Source organism: Stegostoma tigrinum, chromosome 19, assembly GCF_030684315.1.
Source record: "Stegostoma tigrinum isolate sSteTig4 chromosome 19, sSteTig4.hap1, whole genome shotgun sequence".
Lineage (NCBI taxonomy): Eukaryota > Metazoa > Chordata > Chondrichthyes > Orectolobiformes > Stegostomatidae > Stegostoma > Stegostoma tigrinum.
In genome coordinates, this window is record NC_081372.1 from 42348812 (window position 1) to 42374857 (window position 26046).

The 26046-nt window shown below is 44.0% G+C and overlaps 1 protein-coding gene across 1 annotated transcript in view; it reads right to left on the reverse strand.

The window, feature by feature from the left end:
- zfp64 (zinc finger protein 64 homolog (mouse)) overlaps positions 1-16196 on the reverse strand; it is a 63284-nt gene extending 47088 nt beyond the window's left edge. Inside the window, exon 1 of the mRNA XM_048550202.2 lies at positions 16018-16196. Coding sequence (XP_048406159.2) covers positions 16018-16060 — 43 coding nt within the window. The 5' untranslated portion in view covers positions 16061-16196. The remainder of the gene's footprint in view (positions 1-16017) is intronic.
- Positions 16197-26046: the final 9850 nt, after the last annotated feature.

Consider the following 26046-nt stretch of genomic DNA (forward strand, 5'->3'; position numbering starts at 1 on the left):
AGGGGGGCTATAAGAGCTCCTCTGATGAGGGGGATTCGGAGAGGGCCCGACCGAAAAAGAAGTTAAAGATCTCCAAGGAGAAGGAAAGCTGCACCACGCTTCCAGGTGACGGGAGGCGTCCTGAGGCTCCCTCCGACACCCAGTCACGTGCCCCTGGGGCACTGGAGAGCCCCAAGGAACTTCCAGGCGGGAAGGAGGAAACAGCGCGTCCCCAGCTTAACCCAGAGTCGGACCCTCATGCCTCCGTACCCCCAACGGGGGGATGCCACTCAGAAGGCAGTACGGACTGTTTCCTGAGCCCGGGCAATGGGCATGAAGGGACAGATGGAGGGGCTGGACCTTGGACTTGGGGAGGGTACTGCGGTCACTGCCCACAATGGGGGTACGAGTTGCGAGCATTAATGTGCGCATGTCAAGTCCACCGCAAGATGTGTGTCCACGTTGGCCTACCTGACCACTGTCAGGGCGGACCTCCTGTTTCTGCAAGAGTGCGGGATACCGCACTTCGGCAGGTATGGGGAATGGTCCGGCGCATGGACCTGTGGGCCTTCGATCTGGTCGGGGGGTAACGACTGTCGCTCCTCGGGCCTGGCTATTCTGCTGTGGGGGCGCGACTTCACCATCTCTCAAGTTCAGCAGGTGGTGGGGGGGAGGTGCCTCCCAGTGGCTGACATCACATACAGGAACGTTCCCCTGAGGCTGATCAACGTGTACGCCCCAGCAGTATGGAATGAGCGGTTGGCCGTCCTGCAGCGGCTTCCACACCTGCTGGCTACGTCCAGGCAGGTCATCCTGGGCGGAGACTTCAACTGCATCATCGATGCAGACGGAAGATCCGGCGTGGGGACAGCGGGTGGGGGGATTCAACTGGACATCAGGTCCAGATTCCGGATGGGCACGGTGAAGGACGCCAATCTGTTCGACGTCTTCAGCACCCCTGCACACGGAGCGCAGCGGAGGCACACCTGGTCGCGGCCAGACGGGTCTATTCGCTCAAGGATAGACTTCCTGTTGGTGTCACGGGTTCTCGGTCAGGTCCACCGGCATCGAGCCGGTGTTCTTCTCTGACCACTGCCTCCTGCTGGCCGACTGTCACTTACAGGACGACCAGCCGGCCGGCAAGGGGACGTGGAAGCTCAACACGCCTCTGTTGACCCCAGAGAACCTCGAGGAGCTTAAGAGGGAGTACGCCGGTTGGAGAACCGTGAAACCCCTCTTTGAGTCTCCAGGCGACTGGTGGGAGACGGTGAAGGAGAACATCAAGAGGTTTTTTGTCCTCAAGGGTGTTCGGAAGGCGAGAGAGAGGTGGGGAAAGCTGTCGCGACTCCAGAAAAGGGTGCAGAACCTGCTCCTTCTGCAGTTGATGGGGGTGATGTCACGGAGGACCTCTGCGAGGTGAGGGGCCAGCAAGCCTCGCTCTTTGCCGCGGAGGCCTCCAGGATAATTTTCCAGTCCAGGGTCCGCTCCGTGGAGCAGGACGAGACGTGCTCGCATTTATTCTTTCAGAAGGTGCACAAAGAGAGCTCTGTGCTTAGCCGGCTGAAGGAGGACGACGGCTCGGTGACGTCGTCTCGGCCCGACATTTTGAGGATCAGCAGATCCTTCTATGCCGGACTGTATGACGCGAAGCCCCTGGACAGCATGGCCTACGAGTTGTTCCTGTCGTCTATCACGGTGGTCTTAGACGACGGCACGAGGGAGTGGCTGGACCGGCCGATATCCCTGGACGAGCTGACCAGAGCCCTCAAGTCCTTGGAGAGGAATAGGACTCCCCGGAGCGACGGCTTACCGGTCGAGCTGTATTCCGCTCTGTGGGACCTGGTCGGCCAGGACCTGCTGGAGGTGTACGATAGTGCGGTTCAGGCAGGGGAATTGTGCAAGTCCATGAGGAAGGGCATCATCACCCTCATTTACAAGAGGAAAGGGGAGAGGGAAGAAATTAAGAATTGGCGTCCCATTTCATTATTGAATGTGACTACAAAATCCTGGCCAAGGTCATAGCCAACCGGGTCAGGTCTGTCCTGGAGTCGGTGATTCACCCTGACCAAACCTGTGCTGTGCCGGGCAGGAACATCATAGAGCCTCGCACTCATCAAGGATACGACGTCCTATGTGCAGGACAGGCGGGTGGACACCTGCCTCGTCAGCCTGGACCAGGAGAAGGCCTTCGACAGGGTCTCTCATGCTTACATGAGGGACATTCTCTCCAAATTGGGGCTCGGGGAGGGCATCCGCAATTGGATCCGGCTGCTCTACACCAACACCATTAGCGCAGTCTTGATCAACGGGTGGGAATCGGACAGTTTTCCCATCAGATCTGGAGTCAGGCAGGGCTGCCTGCTCTCTCCTGCCTTGTTTGTGTGCTATATGGAGCCCTTCGCCGCATCCATCAGGAAGGACATGAGCCTGAAGGGCGTGACTATCCCAGGCAGCAGAGGCCTTCAGGTCAAGACCTCCCTGTACATGGACGACATCGCCGTCTTCTGCACCAATCGTCGGTCGGTGAGTAGGCTGTTGGACATCTGCGGCCAGTTTGAACTGGCCTCTGGTGCCAAAGTCAATAGGGGTAAGAGCGAGGCCATGTTCTTCGGGAACTGGGACAACTGCTCCTTCATCCCCTTCACCGTCAGGACAGACTACCTGAAGGTGCTGGGTGTTTGGTTCGGTGGAGCTGGGGCGTGCACTAAGACTTGGGAGGAGCGTGTCACCAAACTGAGGCAGAAGCTGAACAGGTGGACGCTCCGCTCCCTCTCCATCGCGGGTAGGAACCTGGTTGTCAGGTGCGAGGGGCTTTCGATACTGTTGTATGTGGCGCAGGCCTGGCCTATTCCCTGGACCTGCGCCGCTGCGGTCACCCGGGCCATCTTCCACTTCATTTGCGGGGGTCGAGGATGCACCGGGTTCGCAGGGACACCATGTACAAAGACCTGGAAAATGGGGGAAAGGGCGTACCAAACGCCACCCTCGCCCTGATGGCTACCTTTGTGTGCGGCTGCATCAAGCTGTGCGTAGATCCTCAGTACGCAAACACCAAGTGTCACTACTTACTGAGGTTCTACCTGTCCCCGGTGTTGCGAAGGACGGGCCTGGCCTCCTTGCCGTGGAACGCTCCGAGTAGTTGGACCGTTCCATACCACCTGTCCTTCATGGAGAAATTTTTGAAAGGAAACACCTTTGACCACAAGGCCGTCAGGCAGTGGTCAGCACATAGTATCCTCGAGACCCTTCGGGAAAAGGAGAGGGTGGATCCCATCGTGTGGTTCCCCATGCAGACTGTCAAAGTCGTTTGGCAGAATGCCTCATCGCCAGAACTTTCAAACAAGCAAAAGGACATTGCTTGGCTGGCAGTGAGAGGGGCTCTGCCAGTGAGATCCTTTATGCATGCCCGGAATCTCTGCACCACCGCACGCTGCCCTCGAGGTGGCTGCAGGGGGGACGAGACTGTCGATCACCTCCTTCTGGAGTGTGCCTATGCGCAGGAGGTCTGGAGGGGGATGCAGTGGTATTTGTCGGAGTTCGTCCCAAGCAGCTCCGTGACACGGGACTCCGTGCTCTACGGGCTGTTTCCCGGGACGCACACCAAGACCAACATCAACTGCGCCTGAAGGACCATCAATGCGGTGAAAGACGCTCTTTGGTCTGCCCGCAACTTGCTGGTCTGCCAGCTGAAAGAACTGACCCCGACCGAGTGTTTCAGACTGGCGCACTCCAAGGTCCAGGACTATGTGCTGAGGGACGCGCTAAAGCTTGGGGCAGCCGCCGCCAAGGCGCGGTGGGGAAAGACCACCGTATGAAACCCCTCGTCCAGAATAGAAAGAGGGCCCTATCTGGTAACTGGGCGCAGATGGCGCCTTCCCCAACTGGTCAGGGGGCCAACAGAGATTGTGCGGGGTGACGACTGCCGGGGTATTTTCTTTGCTTTGTTTTTTTTTCCTGTAGTTGGTGTACGTACCCCCTGGGTAACCCGGAGTGGCTTGCATGACTGGGTAGGTGTATAAAAGTGACGAAACGTCTGAAAACGAACCTTCCAGCTTAGCAAGCAAACTCACATCCAGACATCAACTCACCATTACTCTTTGGTTACTGGCATTTAGCCAACTCCAAATCCATGTTCTCACTGCCCCTTTTATTCCATCAGTAATGACTTAAGCGCATTTGTTCATGGTGCCTTATCTACTCTCGTACTTAAGTCCTGCTTCTTGATTTTTAAATCCATTTAGAGTCTGAATTCCGTCTTCTATTTCCATAGTCTGGATAACATCTTGTTCCTTTGGTAAAAACAGATGTAAAGTATTAAGTTGATATCTCAGTTACGCCCTCTGCCTCCATGGGTAGATTCCTATTTTGGTCCCAAAATGGCCCTAACCCTCATTTTACAGCTCTTTCATTATTTATGTGACTATAGAAACTTTGTGATTCCCTTTTACATTGGCTGCATCTTTTCATTCTCTCCCTTTGCTTTTCTTTGTTGCTTCTTCAACTCCCCTCTGAACCTCCCATATTGAGCCTGATTCTCAATTGAATATTCTACCTGACATCTGTTGTTTGCACACTTTATCTTGCTTATCTTAATTTTTTGTTATTCAAAAAACTCTGTTTTTGTCCTACCTTTTTCCTTTTTGAGGGAATATACTTTGACTGTGCCTGAAATACCTCTCCTTTTCAGGTAGCCCACTGTTCAACTCTTGTTTTTCCTGCCAATTTTTGATTCCCACTTATCTTGGCTTAGGCGTGAGATTGGCTTTCTCCCAATTAACCATTTTAATCTGGATTATTATTTTCCCTTTTCCAAGAGTCAGCCTAAATCTGAAAACACAATGATTACTGTCCACTAAATGTTCTGACACCTGACTCACTTCAGTCTTAACCATCAGTTCGATCAGTGTCTCCTTTCTTATTCATCTGCAAACATATTGTAGAAAACTTCCTGAACACATTTTTTTCTGCACCTCAGTAATTACCTTGTAAATTTGTTCCTCTACACCATTCCTACTGTCTGTTGACCATAAATAATATTAATCAATGTTTTGTTTCTTAGCTCTACCCAAATAGATTCTGTCTTTGATTCCACTGAGACATCCTCGTTCTGTAGCATTACAATGTTTTTCTTAATCAATACTACCCATCCCTCACCATTTCTTGAGCACATTGTATTCAGGAATATTTAATATTCATTCTTTGAGTAAGATCTGCCATAGATACAACATCATTATATTTCCAATGGCAATTTATGCCTATAGCGTACCTGTCTTGCTTATAGTAATCTAGGTATTCATATACATGCACAATAACCCCGATTTAGACTTCACTTTCTCTCTCGCTGGCCCCACCAACTAAATCATTATTCCTCATTCGAGAGCTATATATCTCTCCTGTATTCTGTAGACCATGGCACTTCTCTCTCTTATGATCACTGGGTTTCATATCCAAGGCAAGCAAGTTTCAACCCTCTCCTATAAGACTAGCATAATGCTCCACCAAGAATTCAGCTCCAGCTCTGCTTAGGCGCAACCCATCCAGCTTCCACAGAGTCACTCCCAATGTCCTGAGAATCATTAACACATTTCCAGCACTGTATTTATCTGTTTTGTCTACCTGCTAAAGACTTATTTTTGAATGGTAGTGCAAGTGAAGCATCCATTTCTTCTTTTGGAGGTCCTTCTTTCTAATTTCCTGCTTGGTTCCCTAAATTCTGACTGCAGGACCATATCACTTTTTGCCCATGAGCTTTGTACCAATATGGGTTCACCTTCCTCCTCTCAAATAGTGCTCTGCAGCAGCTCAGTGACGTTCTTGACATTGCCACCAAAGAGACACCACACCACTCCAGATGGAGGCCTTTCTGTGGTTACAAAAACACCTATCTATTGCCCAAATTATTTCTGCAACTAGCTCTTTGAGAACACAAGAAAGTAGACCATCAGACCCTGAGTATTCGCCAAATGTTAATTTGTTATGGTTCTCCAGTACTGATTCTGAGCTAATACTAATTACCTCAAATCATTTCAATATTATCAGTGATAATAAAATGTGAGGCTGGATGAACACAGCAGGCCCAGCAGCATCTCAGGAGCACAAAAGCTGACGTTTCGGGCCTAGACCCTTCATCAGGGGTCTTGGCCCGAAACGTCAGCTTTTGTGCTCCTGAGATGCTGCTGGGCCTGCTGTGTTCATCCAGCCTCACATTTTATTATCTTGGATTCTCCAGCATCTGCAGTTCCCATTATCACTCAATATTATCAGTGCCTATTTTACTCTGTATCTGGTATGTAAGTTATGTATCGTACTGTGAAGGTGGATTTTCTTTGTCCTGCACCTTTTCCAATTCTTTTGCATCCCTTTCGGGCAGAATGTCAAGAATTAGTTATTCCAATGACTGTTTCATTTAAATTAAAGTCAGAGTAGTAATTAGTTTCAATATTTTAACTCAGCAAATTTAATCAGCACTGAACTCAGAAAATGCTGCAAACCTATTGATGGAAATTAAATTGAATCTTTCAGATTTATTATTCATTACTACTTTTAATCCTATGCATGAGGTATGCTTCTTTGAGCGCACAATTACTATTTTTGACTATTTTTATAGCAACTTTTATTGTCATGAACATTATAATGTAACTCAAAGTAACAATATTCTGAGAGATACTGGTGAAATTCTTGCAGGCATGTTTCACATTAAGAATAAGCTGCTCTAGTTTTAATTCCGTATTTTACAAACAAAACCCTCATGCTTATGCATGTTATACTCAGATTCCGGTTTCCAAGTTAAAATATAAGAGTATTCAATACTTCCCATTTCCCACATCATCATGTCTGGTTTACTCAAAAGATGCACGAAAGCTCTGACTCCTGAATCTTGCTCCAATCAAATAACCCTTTGAACACAAGTGGTGTTCAATTTTTTTCCCTTAATGAATCACAAATATGGACACAGAAACAGGGCCATGTGGAAAAAAAAAAGCCAAATCAATGATTCTGGTAATTTAAAAATATATCTTATGTGGGAATATGGAAAGCACAGGGCCAGAATAAACTGCAGTCCAACTGGCTGGTGCAGAAAACAAATGTTTTATCGGCTTCTCAGTTACCCCTTCAATGCTTGATTTTTGGCTCTGTGACACTTCTGGGTAGCAGTTTCATTTTAAATTACTTCTGTAGCCATGTCTCCTTGCTGAAGTGTGTAAACTGCAAGAGTCAGCAAAGTTTGCTGCAAAACACGTAAAACGGCACAGCCACTGTGTAGCATCACCCACTTTAGCTCAGGGAAAGATTCAGGGTGCAACATAGCTTGGTAAACAAAAAGCAATGATAAATTTAAGCCTAATGTCAGATGTTTAGTTGAAGTATAAAATTTTCTTTCTGTATGGCCCCAACAATACCTTCAGTATCAGTGACTGAGATCATGTCCAGCAAGAAGCAACCTACGAAAAGTACAACTGAGGAAGCGAGCATTTTGGTTTCGCCAAAGCGAGTGAAAGCGTCCAAGCCGAGCAACAACTTAAACAGTTAGAAATGCAGCCCTCCAGCAGACTGAGAATAAAAATCTGTTTCTTGACAAATACCGTATAAACCGAAAAGTGCCTTGACCAGAGATTCCAGACATTGCGTTAGAGCAAGTCCCTGTTTCAACAGGGTAGTGTCCTCCATGATCAGAGATAATGGGAACTGCAGATGCTGGAGAATCCAAGATAATAAAGTGTGGAGCTGGATGAACACAGCAGGCCAGCAGCATCTTTGGAGCACAAAAGCTGACGTTTCGGGCCTAGACCCTTCATCAGATGCATCCTCCATGATGTTGATTCGTGAGATTAAAAGGTCCTTCAGACATAACAATGGTGTAAGTTGCCAGCTTCAGCAGGAAAGATATCCTTAGTCAAGGAAATACAAATGATAAAAAGGTCCTTTAGCCTCAAAGGACTTTCAGACTTCAGCCCAAAATCTACCACTCTACCAAGTGAGAAGAGATTACAAACTTGGAGAACAGCAAAATCCCCAAACCAGCTGAATTTGTGAAATTTAAGTCATATATTTGGCCGGAGATGCGATAGTGTGTATGGTAAATGTAATTATAGACAAAAATGTAAAAATATTCGTCATGAAATGATCCTGGGGGTTGATAAGGTTTAAGGGTCTGAAAGGGTTAATGCTTAAGAGCACCTTAAGGACCACCCTTTGTTACGATGTCACACAGACTTGGTGGGAGAACCATTTAAGGTTCTGGAGGAGTGAAACCCACCATCTGAGTCTTCTTCAGTCTCTGTGGCAACATCTATCAGACTAACGTAACTTGGGTCTAGTTGCTGACATGAAATAAACTACATTGGGTTTAAAACAAGAGCCCCTCCTTGCTGGAATACAAGGTAGTTTTTTTTCCCCCTACTGCACTAGTTGCAGCAAAATCTACCAGAAACTCATACAACCTGAGGATGGAGTACCTTACAGCAATCCTAAGGCTGCGACCTTACACTTCAGAAAGCAGTATTTTCGATTTCAATGTAGATATTCCATTAAGGACCTTGAATTGTTGAATAAAATGACATGCTTGTTCTTCACAATAAATCTAGATCCTGAGTATTTAATCTCTCCTTGTGGCTCAGGTTTGCCTCAACCAGCGAAAAAAAAAACTAGGTCTCAGATTGGTTGTTTTTCCCAGGCTGCATCTGAATAAATATTAAAACTGCCATGCCAATAACTGGTCAATTTTATTACATTAAAATGTTACACTAAAAAATGAAAACAATACAAGACAGATCTTCATTTCTGAAGAAGGGTCTAGGCCCGAAATATCAGCCTTCCTGCCCCTCTGACGCTGTTTGGCCTCCTGTGTTCATCCAGCTCTACACCTTGTTATCTCAGATCTTAGCACATATTTGCCGCAACGTAGTGACTATCATATAAATGTATGAATAAGGAACAGGAACAGGCCCCTTGGCCCTTTGAACTCGCTCCGCCCTTCAATAAAATCATAGCTGACCTGATTTTAACCTCAACTCTACATTCTTACTTATTCTGAGTAATATTTCATTCATTGTCTAGCCTTCAGTTAAAAATGTACAAGTACTACACATCATCTGTTCCACTTCCAACATCTGAAAAGCATTAAGTCAATCAGAAATATACAAAGTACTCAAACAGTGGGCAGGTCATGCCTTACGTGATTTTTTTTATTACTTGAGTTGCAATCTATTCCTTTGGTTATACATCCAAAGTTATAATTTGATTTCTTTGCTTCTGTTACACACCGGGCATTTAATTTCGAAGAGCACCCTGCTACACCTCCACATCTCTCTCTTTCCACCTTACAAGTGGAGACACTATTGGTTCAGTGCACAAGAAAAGAAATACCATAGACAGAAGAACAACTTCAGTCAACAGAATGGATTAAGAGACTTGTGCCCAGTCAACCATTGTCATGAATGGCATTGACTGAAAAACTACTGCTTTGATTAAGTTTGTTTTGGCACTAGTTGTGAACTTAATAAATTCTGAAAAATGTGTGAAAACATTCTTGTACCTGAAATGGGATTTATAATTAATCTAGATTTATAAACTTTTAGATTGAATTTTCAACCGGCCTATAATTGTAGTTGACTTAGGTTACAACAATTATTGTTAAAGTTCACCCCAAAATCTTGCACTTCTCTCGAATTCTAAAGCAGAATTTCAGGAAGTTATTTTCTGTTCACCACTTGAAATAAAACACAAGTTGTGTTGTTAACTGTCATAGATGTGAAGTGTCATTACTGTTGTAATGTTGGAAATACTATTGTCACCCTAAGCTGCAATCAATGAAGCCCAAGGCATTCTGCTGCTCGAGCCTCATCATATCAACGTAGCTTCACCAATGGCATAAATTCTGCTTTCTCCTGTTCAGCAATCAATCCATCTCAGAGGATTGCCCTCTATTCATATCTTTCTATTGGTGAATTAATAACTTGGGTATTCCAGTGTTTGAATTCTTGTTGAATTCCAAATCTGTCACTGAGAATTTCAATCGTTAACACCACCAATTATCTCCTTAAATGGGTCCAAACAAACTTGTTAGAAGGGCACACTGATAGGTTCATGATGTTACAAACAAATCCATCAGAGAAGCACTGGCTTCAAAAAAATGTCTTTCCAAACCGCCACAAATAAAATCTACTATCACAATGAGATGTAATTGTCTGAGATTTAAGGTTTAGGGTGTCCTGGTTCAGGGTATATTTTAAACCATATGCCAGAGTTTAGATTCTAATACAGCATTCATGTAAAATTACGTTTAAAAATAGGCGAATTACAACATTTTCACAAAAATATGGCAGTGAATCTGGGCCATGCTTCTTCAGTGTAATGTGTAATCTGTTGTCCAGCTTAGGTAAGAATAATACAGACAAAATACATATTTTTCATTCACTCACAGGATAAGGGCATCATTGGCTAGGCCAGCATGCACTGCCCAGAGGGTAGTTAAGGGTTAACCACCTTGCTGTGGGTCTGAAGTCACATGTAGGCCAGGCCAGGTAAGGATGGCAGTTTCCTTCTCTAAAGGATATCAGTGAACCAGATGGTTTTTTCAGACAATTGAAAATGAATTCATGGCCATAATTAGACTCTTAATTCCAGATAATTATTGGCAGGATTTGAACCTGGGTCCCCAGAACATTATCTCGCTCTCTGGATTAACAGTCCAACAATAATAGCACTAGGTCTTGTCTCCTCTTAAAATATATCAGATGTTTTGCAGTAAGTATGCACAGCAAAGTTCTATTGACACTACCAGGCAGAGCACTAAGCTAAACAGACAACAGGTCATTGTTTAGACATGAAGGATTGGTGAAGGTACTGATGTGGCCAAAGTGAAGCCATATTCCAAAAAAAATCACTGCTTTCAGAAAAGGAGGCAAGAAGTTTAAAAAAGCTATGCTTCTGAAAGTAAAAATATCTGGAAAGTAATTTCACTGTAACCATGTCATTAATGAAACTATACAATATGTAAGCCTTTTAAAAATGTTAACAAACTGTTACTTTGCATTCATAGTAAATGTGAAATTGACTGCAATAAATGTGACGAGTAGAATTTGAATTTCTTTTGACCTTTTCACTCATTCCACATTATTATTGTGCAAGTACCCATTATGACAGCAGAGGGAGCTATTAATCTTAGATAACAAAGTGTGGAGCTGGATGAACACAGCAGGCCCAGCAGCATCTTAGGAGCACAAAAGCTGACGTCAGCTTTCCTGCTCCTAAGATGCTGCTTGGCCTGCTGTGTTCATCCAGCTCCACACTTTGTTATCTTGGATTCTCCAGCATCTGCAGTTACCATTATCTCGGAGCTAATAATCTTCCCTTCAGACGTTGCCATGCAACTTTGAAGAGGTCAGAGAGTGAGCTGGTATCCTTCCCTGCTTTGAAATGTCAGTCCCACAGTGTCCTTTATATCATAGCACCACATTTAAAAATTACTTTTCTTAAACACAATTTAAATTAACAATACTATGTCAAAAATGGCTATGACTAAAGTCAAAGAAAACTAGGAATGTAGATGCTGGACATCTGAAACAAACAGAAGCAGAAATTGCTGAGAAACTCAGTATGTCTGGCAGCATCTATGAAGAACAGTCAGTTCCCATTAGCTCTGAAGGACTCGAAACATGAACCTGCTTTCTCTGCACAGATGCTGGCAGACCTGCTGAGTTTCTCCAGAAATTTCAGTTTGCGATGCACAAGAAGGGTCCTTTTTTTTGGTGACATTGGTTAAAGCAGGAATTTAGGGAAAGTGCATTAATAGGAATTATTGTTTTGCTTTACAGTATGTCATAGGGTCTTTAAAACTCTGTAAATCAAGCCCAGCTTGATAGCTCATCCCTAAACATTTCAATCCAGGCAAACAGTAAAATTGTTTCAGAGATAGTAGGAACCGCAGATGCTGGAGAATCCAAGACAACAAGGTGCACAGCTGGATGAACACAACAGGCCAAGCAGCACAATCAGAAGGACCTAGGCCCGAAACGTCAGCTTTCCTATTCCTCTAGTGCTGCTTGGCCTGCTGTGTTCATCCAGCTCTGCAAACAGTAAAATTGGAGATAATGAAATGTGAGGCTGGATGAACACAGCAGGCCCAGCAGCATCTCAGGAGCACAAAAGCTGACGTTTCGGGCCTATGAAGGGTCTAGGCCCGAAACGTCAGCTTTTGTGCTCCTGAGATGCTGCTGGAGCTGCTGTGTTCATCCAGCCTCACATTTCATTATCTTGGATTCTCCAACATCTGCAGTTCCCATTATCACTCACACATCCCAGTAAAATCGGACATGTTTTTTATAAAAAGATTAACCACTCAAATGTTGCATTAAATATAGATCTCATGACCCAGAAAAAGTTCATGCAGTAGGACACAGGATTGGCATGAATTTAGTTTCAAACATATGATTACTTCTATCTCAGGATAAAAGACCAGAACTGCACAAATGTGCAATTGTAACAGAAGTAAATTTACAAGTGACTCAAGGACAATGTGAATGCTAAATGCATGAGTTTTATTTTATAGTAGGACTTCTACTCATGTTTTTCTAGTTTAGATACTGATCAAACTGTATTTCAAACATTTCAAATACCATTCCAGAAAACCTACCTGTATACACAATGTATTTGCTGGTTTGTGTCCTAAATAGATAAAGTTAACTGCTTCACATAACAATATGTGATGAACAGGTCCTATTCGTCCAATTTATACATTTTTTTATGAAGGCAAAAGCCTGACCACCCATTTGGTTTACATGTTCATACATAAAGCATTACTTGTAAGTTTGTACAAGTAAGAGTGGCCACTGATCTAGGTCACTCACCCTTCCAGTTGTCCACTTCCTATCAATCAATGTGCCTCTAAAAAGATTTCAGAGATTTTAACTTCACAATCTAATCCAATCATCCATTCAGAGTACTAACAGCTTATTTTTAATGAAATGACTTCCTGACTTAAAATCCCAAACTTGCTCATTGTCATTTTGTACCCACGTCCCTCTCTCTACAGACAAAACAATTCTTAGGTTCACCTTTTCTTTTTAACATACTTGTCATATTTACAATGCGACCAAAACATTTGCCTCTTTTCAAAGCTATAGGCCCAGAGCATCATCCTGGAGGTAGAATTGCAAATTTCCATCCTGCTGTTTCTTTTAAGTGGTTCTTTAATGTTTTGTTTGTTTACTTTAATTATTTAATGAAATTTAACAGGATTATCCTTTTTTCAAATGTGTGTTTGTGTATTTTAAACAACTTTATGAGCATTTCAAAAGATTTTGCAGCGTTAGTACAGGACTGTTGGTAGATGCTGGGAGAGTGGGTTGAAGGCTAATCAGATCTCGGGATTTTAAATCAATATGCAGACGTAAGCACAGCAGTCCAATGACTCTTTAATGTCTACTTCTTAATAATGCCGAATGCAGAAATGGACTTTAACTATTGGACAAAGCATACTAATGCATGTTAGTAATGCAGGTCAAATTAATGACAACTTGCCTTTTAAGAATAAAGTTTTATTAGCACACTACATTAAGGGCATATCTAATTTATCATACAGGAAATGATTATGACAGTAAAGTTAGAAAGACCTTTTAAATATGCTCATCAAAAGAATTCCACAATTGGATTCATCTATAGTTCTTGTTTTCTCTGAAGTCCCATTAGTCTTCTGACTGAAAGGGCCCAAAATATTGGAAATTGCAGGGATGTAAAACATCCATCTCCACAATGAAGGTTCGTTGCATGGTGACTTGCTTATCCTGAAGTCATATTATGGCCAAAAATGGAAATAGGAGCAGGAATCCTGGAACTATGTCCCATTGTCCATATTTAAACCCCTCCCAACCCCCCATCCCCATTAGCAATGGCTAATAACCATCTTCTACTGCAGAACAAGCAGAGATCTTTCAGTGGCCCAGTGCTGTAATGATGCTCAGATGGGATTCCTGCATGTTCAGGTTATCATCAAGTATGTTCAGACAGCTACCATCGGTTACCATTTGCATCTCCTCAGATGGTGAAATAGTCCAAATGCAGCAAGATGCGGACAATACCCATGTTTGGGCTGGCAACAACACATAAGAGCCAGACAATGAACATCTCCTCTAAGAGAGAACCTAACCATCACACCTTGACATTGAATTGCATAACCATCACTGACTCTCCCACTATCAACACCTTAGGGCTACCATTGAGCAGAAACTCATCTGGCCTAGCCATGTAAATCTAAAATAGCAGCAAGTAATTTATCTACTAACTCATCAATGCCTATCCATCTATAAAGCACAAATTAGAATTGTGATGGAATACTCCTTACTGAATGACTAAAGTTCCAATGACACAAGAAGCTTCACACTGTCCAAGACACATCAAACCAGCTCCATCAAGTGGCACCGCATCTGCAAACATTCACTCGTACCAACACTGATGCACCGCAACAGTAGTATGAAGTTCTGCAAGTTGCACTGCAGAAATTCACCAAGGCTACTTGACAAGCACCTTCACACCTATGACTACGACCAGTTAGAAGGACAAGGGCAGCAGTTACATGGGAACACCACATACTGCAAGTTCTCCTCCAAGACTGTTCAGGAAAGCAGCTCACCACCTTCTCAAGGGCAGCTTGGGGTGGGCAACAACTGCTGGCCCGGTCAGCAAAGCCCACCTTTCACGAATGAATTTAAAAAAACTGTCTTGGTGAAGCTGCACGCTTAGGAAATATACAATACTACCTATTATATTTCCCTGAATCATCAGTTGGAGGTGTTGCTTGATCCAAATGCTAAGGAACTTGATACAAATTATTTCAATGCTGTCATTATCTCTGCAGCCATGGGCAATGGCATCCTCACCTTGCCCAGAGATGTAGATCTGTTCACACAAGGCACCATAGAATTAAGATTCTAACGATGACCACAAAACGGTTGTTGATAGTCAGAGAAACGCATCTGGTTCACTAACGTTCTTCAGAGAAGGAAAACTGCCATTCTCACTTGGTCTGGCCCACATGTGACTCCAGACCCACAGCAACGTGGTTGACTCTTCACTGCTCTCTGGACAATTACAAATGGCAATAAATGCTGACTGAACTAGTGATGCCCACATCCCATGAACAAATTTAAAAAAGGAAAAGGTCGCACATGTACTTCTTTGCTGTACTCAGACTAGGAGAGTGCTTCCCAAAGATCCATCATCCTTCCTCCCTATTCACACAGCACACCAAGCATATTAAAAATAGGAGCAGCCAAAAGCCAGTAGCAAGTGTTCTAAGCAGAATCTGTGAAGCGAAAACCATTCACCATGTACCACCCACATTTTGCAGATTTGACTAAAATTAAGCGACAGTATAAACCTCCAAGCATATGTACCAGCAGAGCATGAGCCAGCAAGTTACTAATCTTAAAACTGTGACTACTCTACAAGAATAATGCTGGTATCGTTCCTGCTGCTGAAGGCAACTTCAGCTGTTATGAGAAGGCATTCAACTCAGCACCACACAATAATCACACTCTGCTCAGTCTGCATAGTACTGGTGCATATGCAATGATGCACCAGAGATGGTTCACCATTTGTGCAAGCACCTGGTGTGAGCACCAAAAGTAGGAGTGCTACACAATTGAATTTTGTAACCTTAACAGAAACAAGGCACTGGAAAAGCGGCTGGAATTATTGATCCGAAACCTTTAAAAATTCCCCACATTTTAAGTTCAAGTCTCTAAATACAAGGCCATGTCTTCAAAAGGCTTCAATTTGAAAGTGTGTCAAGCTAGGAAGCTCTTTAAATTCAGGGGTTGAGCGCATTTGGGGAGCCCCTGACTTTTGTCTATGACAGACACTAGATCCCAGCCCTGGAACCTGAGTATTCAGTCTCCCCCTGCCTCCTGAGAGCCTGGCTGCGGGGTGTTCGCTACCCAGGTTCCGGGGCTGGCCTCGGCAGCGCGCGCTGCTCTGGGCCTGATCTCAGGCCCTGCGTCCGCCGCCCCAGCCCCTGCATACGCACTGCGGCATACTCACACGGCACCGGGGCGAAACCATCGCTCTGTTCGCCCGCGTTCATCGTGCAACCCCGGCAGCTCCCCCGAACACACCTTCACAGAAACAAAAAATATTATTTGCCAACAAACAAATAGGCTGAAAGGCTGCTACTGAGCCCGGCCGGCTACCCAGCGCGACGGAAGCGGCTGTGGGAGACTTCCGCCTGTCCTCGGGGGAGAGAGAGAGTATCCAGTTGTTACAAAAAGGGTCTAACTCTGGGGCATGCCCTTTATCCTGGGGAAATGATGTACACGACACCTCATGTCTTTCAACTGTTTTCCCGACTGCCACAACTTTTTTTTTGTGCATGTATTTAGCCCAGATTCAACGTAACATTCATCCATATTTATAACAGGCACATTTCCTGCATAATTTTGCATGTATTTGTTGTGTGAGTGTCTGATAGTAGCAATCTTTTAGGCTGTAACCAGCAAATTGTCTAAAGAACTAACTGGGAAATAAAACGATCGCTCAAATTTTTACAATTGTAGACCAGTCCTAAGGATTGAGGGCATTCATTAGGTTAAAGAGCCATGTTTTGACCAGGACAGTCGTATATGTGAGAACATTGTTAAAAAATACTAAAGTTTGCAACTTCCTAGTCTTTAAATCTGTGTGTGCGTTTGGGACAAGAGTGATTCTAGATTAGATTCCCTACAGTTTGGAAACAGGCCCTTCGGCTCAACAAGTCCACACCGCCCCTTGGAGCATCTCACCCAGACCCAACCCCATGACCCACATACCCCTGAACAGTATGGGCAATTTAGCATGGCTGATCCACCTAGACTGCACATCTTTGGATTGTGGGAGGAAACCAGAGTACCCGGAGAAAACCCACGGGGAGAATGTGCAAACTCCACACAGCTGCCCAAGGTTGGAATCAAACCCGGGTCCTTGGTGCGGTGAGGCTGCAGTGCTAACCACTGAGCCACCATGCCACCCCATGGACTGAAGGGTTTGTGGTCGACCTAATGCCAGACCGCTTTTTGCTTCATTCAATGTAGAAAAAGCAAAGATAAACTGGTCAGTTGTGAATAATGTCCAAGATTGCGGTCTTTCTGGTTATCTTTTACTGGGAAAATCTCCGTGCATTAGAGAGGACAGAAACCAGTCTGGAAATGATTCAAATAGGGAATTGCAGGAGATTGCCAAAAAGAAAAGTGGAATCTACCAGGTATGCCCCATCCATTTAAAGCAGGATAAACCCATTCCTCCTAGTTCCTATCCTACCAGTTTGGTTTTGACAATGAAAGTTGTGAAAGATTTTGTTAATACTACTAAGCAGCATCTAACCAACAATAACCTATTCACCATTTATGAGGTTTTTCTATTCAGAATCATTCAGGTCCAGACCTCATTATAGTCATATTCCAAGTATGAAAAAGCTGGTTAAATTTGAGCAGTGAGGTGAGAGTCACTCTCCTTGATAGAAATGCAGCATTTGAATAAGTGTGGTATCAAGAAGGCCTTGTACAATTAAAGACAGTGGGAATCAGGAGAAAAACTTTGCACAAGGTAAAATCATCCCTGGAAAAAAAATGGTGGCTGTGGTTATTGGAAGCCACACATCTCAACCTTAGATCATTGCTGCAGAGGTTTCTCTGAGCTGTCCCCTCAGCACAAACATTTTCAACTTCTTCATCAGTGACCTTTCTTCAAATATAGATTCAGAAGTGGGGATATTATGCAAGGATTATACAACGTTCAGCACTATTTGCAAATCCTCAGATACTGAAACAATCCATGTTCAAATGCAAAAAGACCTGGACAGTATTCAGGCTTGGACTGAAAAGTGGCAGGTAACATTTCAGTAAGAGGCAATTTAACTATGCTCATCAACGTTCAATGACATAACCATCAATGAATCCACAACTATCAACATCCTGGGGTTACCATTGGCCAGGAACTGAACCTGACTCACTACCTATGTACAATGACTACAAAAGCAGATCAGAGGCTAGGAATCCCGTAGTGAATACCTCACCTCCTGACTGCCCAAAGCCTGTCTGCCATGTACAAGGCACAAGAAAGTGATGGAATACTCTCCACTTGCCTGGATGGGTGCAGCTCCAAAAATAGGCAAGAAGCTTGACACCATCTAGGACAAAGCACTCCACTTCATTGGCATCACATCCACAAACATTTAGTCCCTCCACCACTGATGCTCAGTCACAGCAGTGTGTACCATCTGTTAGATGCATTACATAAATTTACCAAGGCTCCTGAGACTGCACATTTCAAACCCATGACTACTTCTATCCAGAAGTAAAAGGGCACTGGATACATGGCAACACCACCAAGTGCATGTTCCTCTTCAACGTACTTACCATCCTGATTTGGAAATGTATTGCTTTTTTTCTTCAATATCACTGAGTCAAAATCCTGAAACTCCTTCCTGAACAACATTGCAGTCCAGCATGTGGACTGCAGCAGTTTAAGAAGGCAGCTAACCATCACCGTTCCAAGGATATCTACAGATGGGCAATAAATGCTGGCCCAGCCAGCAATGCCCATGTCATGAGGGTGATTTTTTATTAAAGCTGTTTGATCCATAATTCCTGAGAAAATGACTTTCTGTGGCCACACGCAATGAAACCTGGATGATAGTCAGGCTTTGAAAGTAGCATTCACATCATACAACTTACCAGGTGATGATCATTTCCAGCAAGAGAGGATAGAATTACCTCTCCTTAACATTCAACAGCATTACCTTCACTGAATCTCCCATAACCTTGGCGTAACTATTGACTGGAAGCTTAACTGGGCCAGCCATATGAATACAGTGACTATAAGCATTGGTTAAAGACTGTGTACTCGCTAGTAAGTGAGTCATTTCCTGACTCCCTAATGTGTTTCAATGTTTTCAAGGCACAAGTCAAGAGAGTAATGGAAAGCCATACACCTGTCTGGATAAGTCTAATTCCAACAATCCAAGAATTGATACTACTCAGGATAAAGCACCTCAAGAGATTGGCATGTAATCCAACAACCTTAACCATTAATTTCCTCCACCACTGGTTCACTGAAGCTGCAGCCCATACCATCCACAACATGCACTGCAAGAATTTACCACGGCTTCTTCAAAAGCACATCCAAAGCTGTAATCTCTACTGACCAGAAAAACAAGGGTTACAGATACATGGAAACCCTATTGCCCACGATAAACCTAAATTGAGTAAGAGAATTCATCAGCCACTATCCAGGAGAGTGCACACCCTGAAAAGTCTATCTACATCTAGTTTGGAACAGATAAATTACTTAGCAACATCCAAATCAGAACCAATCAAAATAAAATTCCGGTTAAATGGTCACCTGGTTGTAATGGAGGTCAATACTGGCCTGACCATTTCAGTGACTACAGAATCAGTCTTTAGCAAAATTTGCTTTGGACTCCAACTCTTAAGTTTGCGCAAGATCTCAGCTAGACTAAGACCATACATCGGGGAACCTCTACAGATTAAGGGTACAACATTGGTTCCAGTCTCTTATGAGAAGCAGTTGGTTCAGTTACCACTAGTTATAGTAAAAGGCTCAGGCCAAGGCTTACTGGTGTGAAACTGGACGAAAAAGATTTGCTTAGATTGGCACAACACTTTTTGATTAGAAAATGGCTGCCTGACTGAAGTCCTAATTAAATACTTGGACATTTCTCAGGCAGGTCTGGGGCCTATCAAAGGAGCCAAGGCCCCCTTGCATGTTAACCAGGAAGCAATTCCATGACTCTGCAAGATCCGTCCATGCTGTTTGCCTTGTGGGCAAAAGTAGAGGCAGAAATCAGAAGGCTGGAAGGAGAAGGAATTATCAAAACAGCCCAGTTTGTGAATGGGCAACCAGTCAGACAGATTGTGAAGCCTAACCTGTCTGTTTGCCTTTTTGGGCATTATAAACAAATGGTAAACCTTATTTTGCAGCTTGGTGGAGGGCGAATGCTTAAGGTGAGGGGGGGGAAAGATTTAAAAGGGACCTGAGGGGAAACTTTTTCACACAGAACGTGGTGTGTGTATGTAATGAGTTGCTAGAGGAAGTGGTGGAGGCTGGTACGATTACAACATTTAAAAGGCATCTGGATGGATATATGCATAGGAAGGCCTTGGAGGGATATGGGCCAAATGCTGGCAAATGGGACTACATTAATTTAGGATGTCTGGTTGGCAAGAACGAGATGGACCGAAGGGTCTGTTTTCATGCAATACAACTCTATGACACTATAATATGGGCTCTCCGATTTTCGCTGTCAAACAGGTCCAATCAGGGATCCGGGCTGACAGGTATAAACAGGAGTGCCAGAGGTTCTGTTGTCTCGGAGAGGTGGCTCTGAGGAAGCTGGATCAGTGTCAAGGACTCTCCATGTGTAAATAAAGGGTGATTTGGTGACAGTATACTGGCCTCTGTGGGATTATTTCATCATCAACTCTCTCAAGTCTCCTTCTGAAATCTCTATAAACTCTTGTTCAACTTTCATAAAACTTTTCAAAATTTACCCTTTTCATACAATATTTTCTGGTACATCCCCTAGCTTCTAAAATATTTGCTGTTCAGTGGCAAATACCTCTTCTGTAAAGTTCTTTGGGAAATTCCATTATGAAAACACATTATATTAATGTATGTTGCCATAGGGTGAGTTTTGTGGGTAATTATGTGTCATTTATGTATCTCATAATTACCTAGCAACTCTTCTGTTTGGTATGAAAATTTCCTGGAAATATTTATATAAGCTGAACAAAGTGGTCGAGCCACCTACTTACTGGATGTATCTTATGTAAATCCCAAGAGTTGAATTTTCATTCTGAGGCCAGGATCCCAATGGATCGTGTCCATGTCTTAACAGTGGGCCTCTTCAACATCAGTATTTTAACACACGCACCTAAATGTTTGCAGCAATATGTAATGAAACAGGTTGCAACTCTAAATTATGACAGACATTTTAAGTCCTTTATTCCAAAATATGTTTTCAAATGAGGGCTGCTACAGAGACAAAATAACCAATGTGCAACCCCACCACACCCAGCACCTTCCCCTGCAACCGCAGGAAGTGCTACACTTGCCCCCACACCTCCTCCCTCACCCCTATCCCAAGCCCCAAGATGACTTTCCATATTAAGCAGATGTTCACCTGCACATCTGCCAATGTGGTATACTGCATCCATTGCACCCGGTGTGGCTTCCTCTACATTGGGGAAACCAAGCGGAGGCTAGGGGACCGCTTTGCAGAACACCTCCGCTCAGTTCGCAATAAACAACTGCACCTCCCAGTCGCAAACCATTTTAACTCCCCCTCCCATTCTTTAGATGACACGTCCATCATGGGCCTCCTGCAGTGCCACAATGATGCCACCTGAAGGTTGCAGGAACAGCAACTCATATTCCGCTTGGGAACCCTGCAGCCCAATGGTATCAATGTGGACTTCACCAGCTTCAAAATCTCCCCTTACCCCACCGCATCCCAAAACCAGCCCAGTTCGTCCCCTCCCCCCACTGCATCACACAACCAGCCCAGCTCTTCCCCTCCCCCCACTGCATCCCAAAACTAGCCCAGCCTGTCTCTGCCTCCCTAACCTGTTCTTCCTCTCACCCATCCCTTCCTCCCACCCCAAGCCGCACCTCCATTTCCTACCTACTAACCTCATCCAACCTCCTTGACCTGTCCATCTTCCCTGGACTGACCTATCCCCTCCCTACTTCCCCACCTATACTCTCCTCTCCACCTATCTTCTTTTCTCTCCATCTTCGGTCCGCCTCCCCCTCTCTCCCTATTTATTCCAGAACCCTCACCCCATCCCCCTCTCTGGTCTAGGCCCGAAACATCAGCTTTTGTGCTCCTGAGATGCTGCTTGGCCTGCTGTGTTCATCCAGCTTCACACTTTGCTATCTTGGATTCTCCAGCATCTGCAGTTCCCATTATCTCTGATACAATGTGCAATGTCTTTGGTTGGCTGGCAAAAATACAGTGCAGGTCTGATGGAATGTAACACTCTAACATGTCAAAGAAACTTCAAGAAGCAAGAGAGAGACTGGAGATAATGAGTTGGTTGACTATCCTAACCAAAACAACCCACCTCTCCATCCCAACTCTGGGTAGACAGCAATTTCTTGCAAATAGTTTTGATGGTTTCCCTTTCTAGGAATATACAAACATAGATTAAAAGCAAGCAGAAACACAACGGTGTGTTTTTATTATGCTGCTGTGGGTTAGGGTGTCCATTTGCTGTAGAACAGGCAGTAAGCATCTCTGCTTCACAAGTAAATGAAGGAAGAATAACTCTCACTCCAAGTGCTCCAAACTCATTAAAAAAGAAATCAGGGCAAAGGAACTTAAACTAGCCTACAAAGCCAAGAACTCAAAAATTTACTGTTTGACTATTAATGTCAATGCTACTAGTGCCACCCATTGTTGCATCTGCTCTTCATGACCAATGCAGAGACTGATCCATATAATGTTTTTTAAAATGTCAATTTTTTTATACTGACCTCGTATTTTAATCTGTGTGCATGTGTAGTCATTTAATTCATAAGTTTGAGGAGGCAAAGGGAGAACTTTCATTATCTCTTTCAAGCGGATGTCACAGTAGTTAAAGCGACCAGTCTTTTGGTCACACATCACTGCACAGGAAGCTTACCGGGAAAATGCACACACTGATGCCTGAGGAAAGTACCACTGATTATGAGGCAGTAAAAAGCCTATCTTAAGAGCTTACCATTACAAATTTTGTTCTTTCACGGAATGGTACATTCAGAAATAATTTGAAGGGTTTAAGCACCTTGATTTTGCTAAGTGGGTATGGACACTTAATATACAGGTTACTTATGAAAGTTTTTGTGCAATGATTCTGATTAATGAGTTTTAAATTTCCATTCCCTTCCAATAAGAATTCACCTCAAAGAAGCAGAGAGATCAGAGCAGAGAACCACACTGGCTGATTGTAATGAGCGGATCAATAGACCCAAAATTAAATAGAAACCCTCCCCTAGCCACGCCCAATCACCTGGAAGAGATAGCAGTGGGGAAAGTGAATTTATTGAATGTAACTGTATACAGCAGGTGGAAAGAAAAGTCAAACACTGGAGCCAGGCATCAGTTCCATTTGATCTGATCTCACTATATTAGAGTTCATTTCACACATGCTTAGTAGCTAATCTTAGAGTAAGGAACAATATCATTTAATCCAGAGTGTCAGCCATTAATTGGCATTGAGTAGAGTTCACTAGGTATTGAGCATGGGCAGGAGCTAGGCATAAATGGATAAGTTAAATGGCAAAGGACAGCCATTGCATTTAGTAATGAATGAATGGGAAGGGCATCAATCCTTTTGCTGCCCACAATTTTCAGTTCTATCTTCAGGCCTGAATGAGGCTGTAGTGGACATGTGGGCTATACTCTACCCTCCAGTCAGAGGAAGAGCTCCAGCAAGCCAGGCCAAGCAGATAGGGCTGGAGGTGGACTTAACTGCCTCATATTCCTCTCAAAAGTCCACTTGCCTCACAAAGACCAAGCCCTGGTGATGTCAGATCTGGTGATGACGACTCTGTAACACTGCAAGACCAACTACATTTCACCCTCCCTTTTTATGCAACCTATTCACACTGCAGCGAGGAGCACTATTCACTCCTAGCAGCTACACTGAAACCCTCAGTCTTCCCCCTGCTCATTGTTACTCTCCATAATCTTAAATAATTCCCAGGATCGCAGTGGAGTAGCTGTGCAATGTGTGAGCTCCTGAACTCATTCACTTCAATCTGCTTTTCTTTTGTTCTTACTTTTGGCTTTTGCTTTTCTCCCCCCTTTTGTTGAAAGTCTTTTGCTTCAGTGAGACGTTAAATAAGTAAAAGAACCCGGCAACTGGAGGCTGCAGGCAGGCCCTGTCTGAGCATGTTCTACGACCTAGTGAGTGATCAAGTGATTGAGGCTTGAAAGCAGGTCTAACCAAACATGCTCTAGGAGCCAGTGAGTGATCTGGCAACTGGAGGCTGCAGGCAGGCCCTGTTCAAGCATGTTGTACGATCCAGTGAGGGATCTGGCAATTGGGGCCTGAGAACAGGCCCTGTACACACATGTTCCAGGATTCGGCTGTGGCACTGGTAGTTGTAGAATCAGAAACGGTGGCAGCAGCAGGAGGAGTCCGGGGGTGGTAGTGTCAACAGCAGCAAGCACTGAGCTCATCCCGAAACTCCAGGTGTCTGCATGGAGGTAAGGCTTAAATAATACCTGGATGTTTCTTGTTTCTTTTGGCATTGTTTCCTTTATCCCTGCCTTTTTGCAATTCCGGTTTTGTAATCAAGTTTGTTGCCAAGATGGGGCTGGTTACGTTGGTAGAGGCGAGACAGCACCAGCAAATGGAGACTTTTGTTCCAGCAGCATGGCAAAGGGGAATTTTGCCTGACCACCTGGCCCATGGCTGTTGGCTGATGACAGACCACTTAGCAAGAAGGGCTGTAAAGTTAGACACTTTCTTTATTTCTTCATTTTTCTGCCTTTACATTCTATGTTTCAGTTTATTTTTCAATGCTTTCACATGGCGCCAGAGAGTCGCAAAACTATACGCTTTTCACTGTGTCTTGTAACAGGGCACACGTGACAATGAGTAAATCAAATCAATTCTGCGCAGGTTTAAGAAGTGATTATCTGAAAGCAAGCAGCCTCCTGCTTCTCCCCCACCATGCCACTGGCTCTCTTTCTTTAAAATCTATACGTGTTACTGAGTTGTCAAGAACCAATGATGTCTGACAAGTCTGTGATTTGTCAGATCCACCCACACCAAAACTTAATGAAAAATGGAAAATTTAGCCTTAAATCTCTGGATTATTTGTCATGCTTCTGACACAGCACTAAAAAAGAGATGGAAAGTCTTGTGATGCAGTGGCAGTGTCCCTCTCTCTGAGCAAGAAGGCCAAAGTTCAAGTCTAACCTGCTCAGCAGAGTGTCGTAACATGCTGGAACAGGTTGATTAAAATAATTAAAATTAAAAAGAAAGTTGAAATCCAGTTCATTATCTCTAATCCCCAGTGTATCAGAAATGCGTATATGTCTAGGATACCGGGGCCAGGAATTTATAGCTCACTGGCAACAGTCAAATCTAAAGATCAGATTTTGTTGATTGCATTTGGTGAGTAAATAGAACAAGCCTACTCATGGAGGGCAATCTGGTTCATTATGCCTTTGGTAGTGACGCTGACAATAATTTCACAAACTTCTCTTGGCAAAGAGATTTGCTGATAGTAGAATTTACTGGAAAGAACTCAGTGACTCAATTTTGACCTGAGTGAACGTCTCCTAAACCTGTAAATCCACTTTGTCTTCCCACGCGGAACCAATCAAAACATGCAACTCTCATGTAGACTTCTGTTGTCATTTATTAAATAGCATATACCACCGAATTAATACCTTGACAAATCATCGAATTCTACACATTTTTTATGATTAAATCTAAATAAAGCATTCTGGGATTAAATTGGAGAATCTCAAAATTGCTTGTGGGGATCACAAACACACAATTAAACTAAATTCATTTATCATGCTGCTTGTTAAATTTATATCATTCTCAGTTCGAAATGATTGTTTTGTGCAGCCATGCTATATACACTATTCATTGGCTGCATACATCAGAATCTAGATAGACAGTGTGAGTGGTTACAGACAGCCTACACCTTTTCAACGCAACATACATATGGCTGAAAAGAGGGTGTAGAACATAGAACATAGAACAGTACAGCACAGAACAGGCCCTTCAGCCCACAATGTTGTGCCGACCATTGATCCTCATGTATGCACCCTCAAATTTCTGTGACCATATGCATGTCCAGCAGTCTCTTAAATGTCCCCAACGACCTTGCTTCCACAACTGCTGCTGGCAACGCATTCCATGCTCTCACAACTCTCTGTGTAAAGAACCCGCCTCTGACATCCCCTCTATACTTTCCTCCAACCAGCTTAAAACTATGACCCCTCGTGTTAGCCTTTTCTGCCCTGGGAAATAGTCTCTGGCTATCAACTCTATCTATGCCTCTCATTAT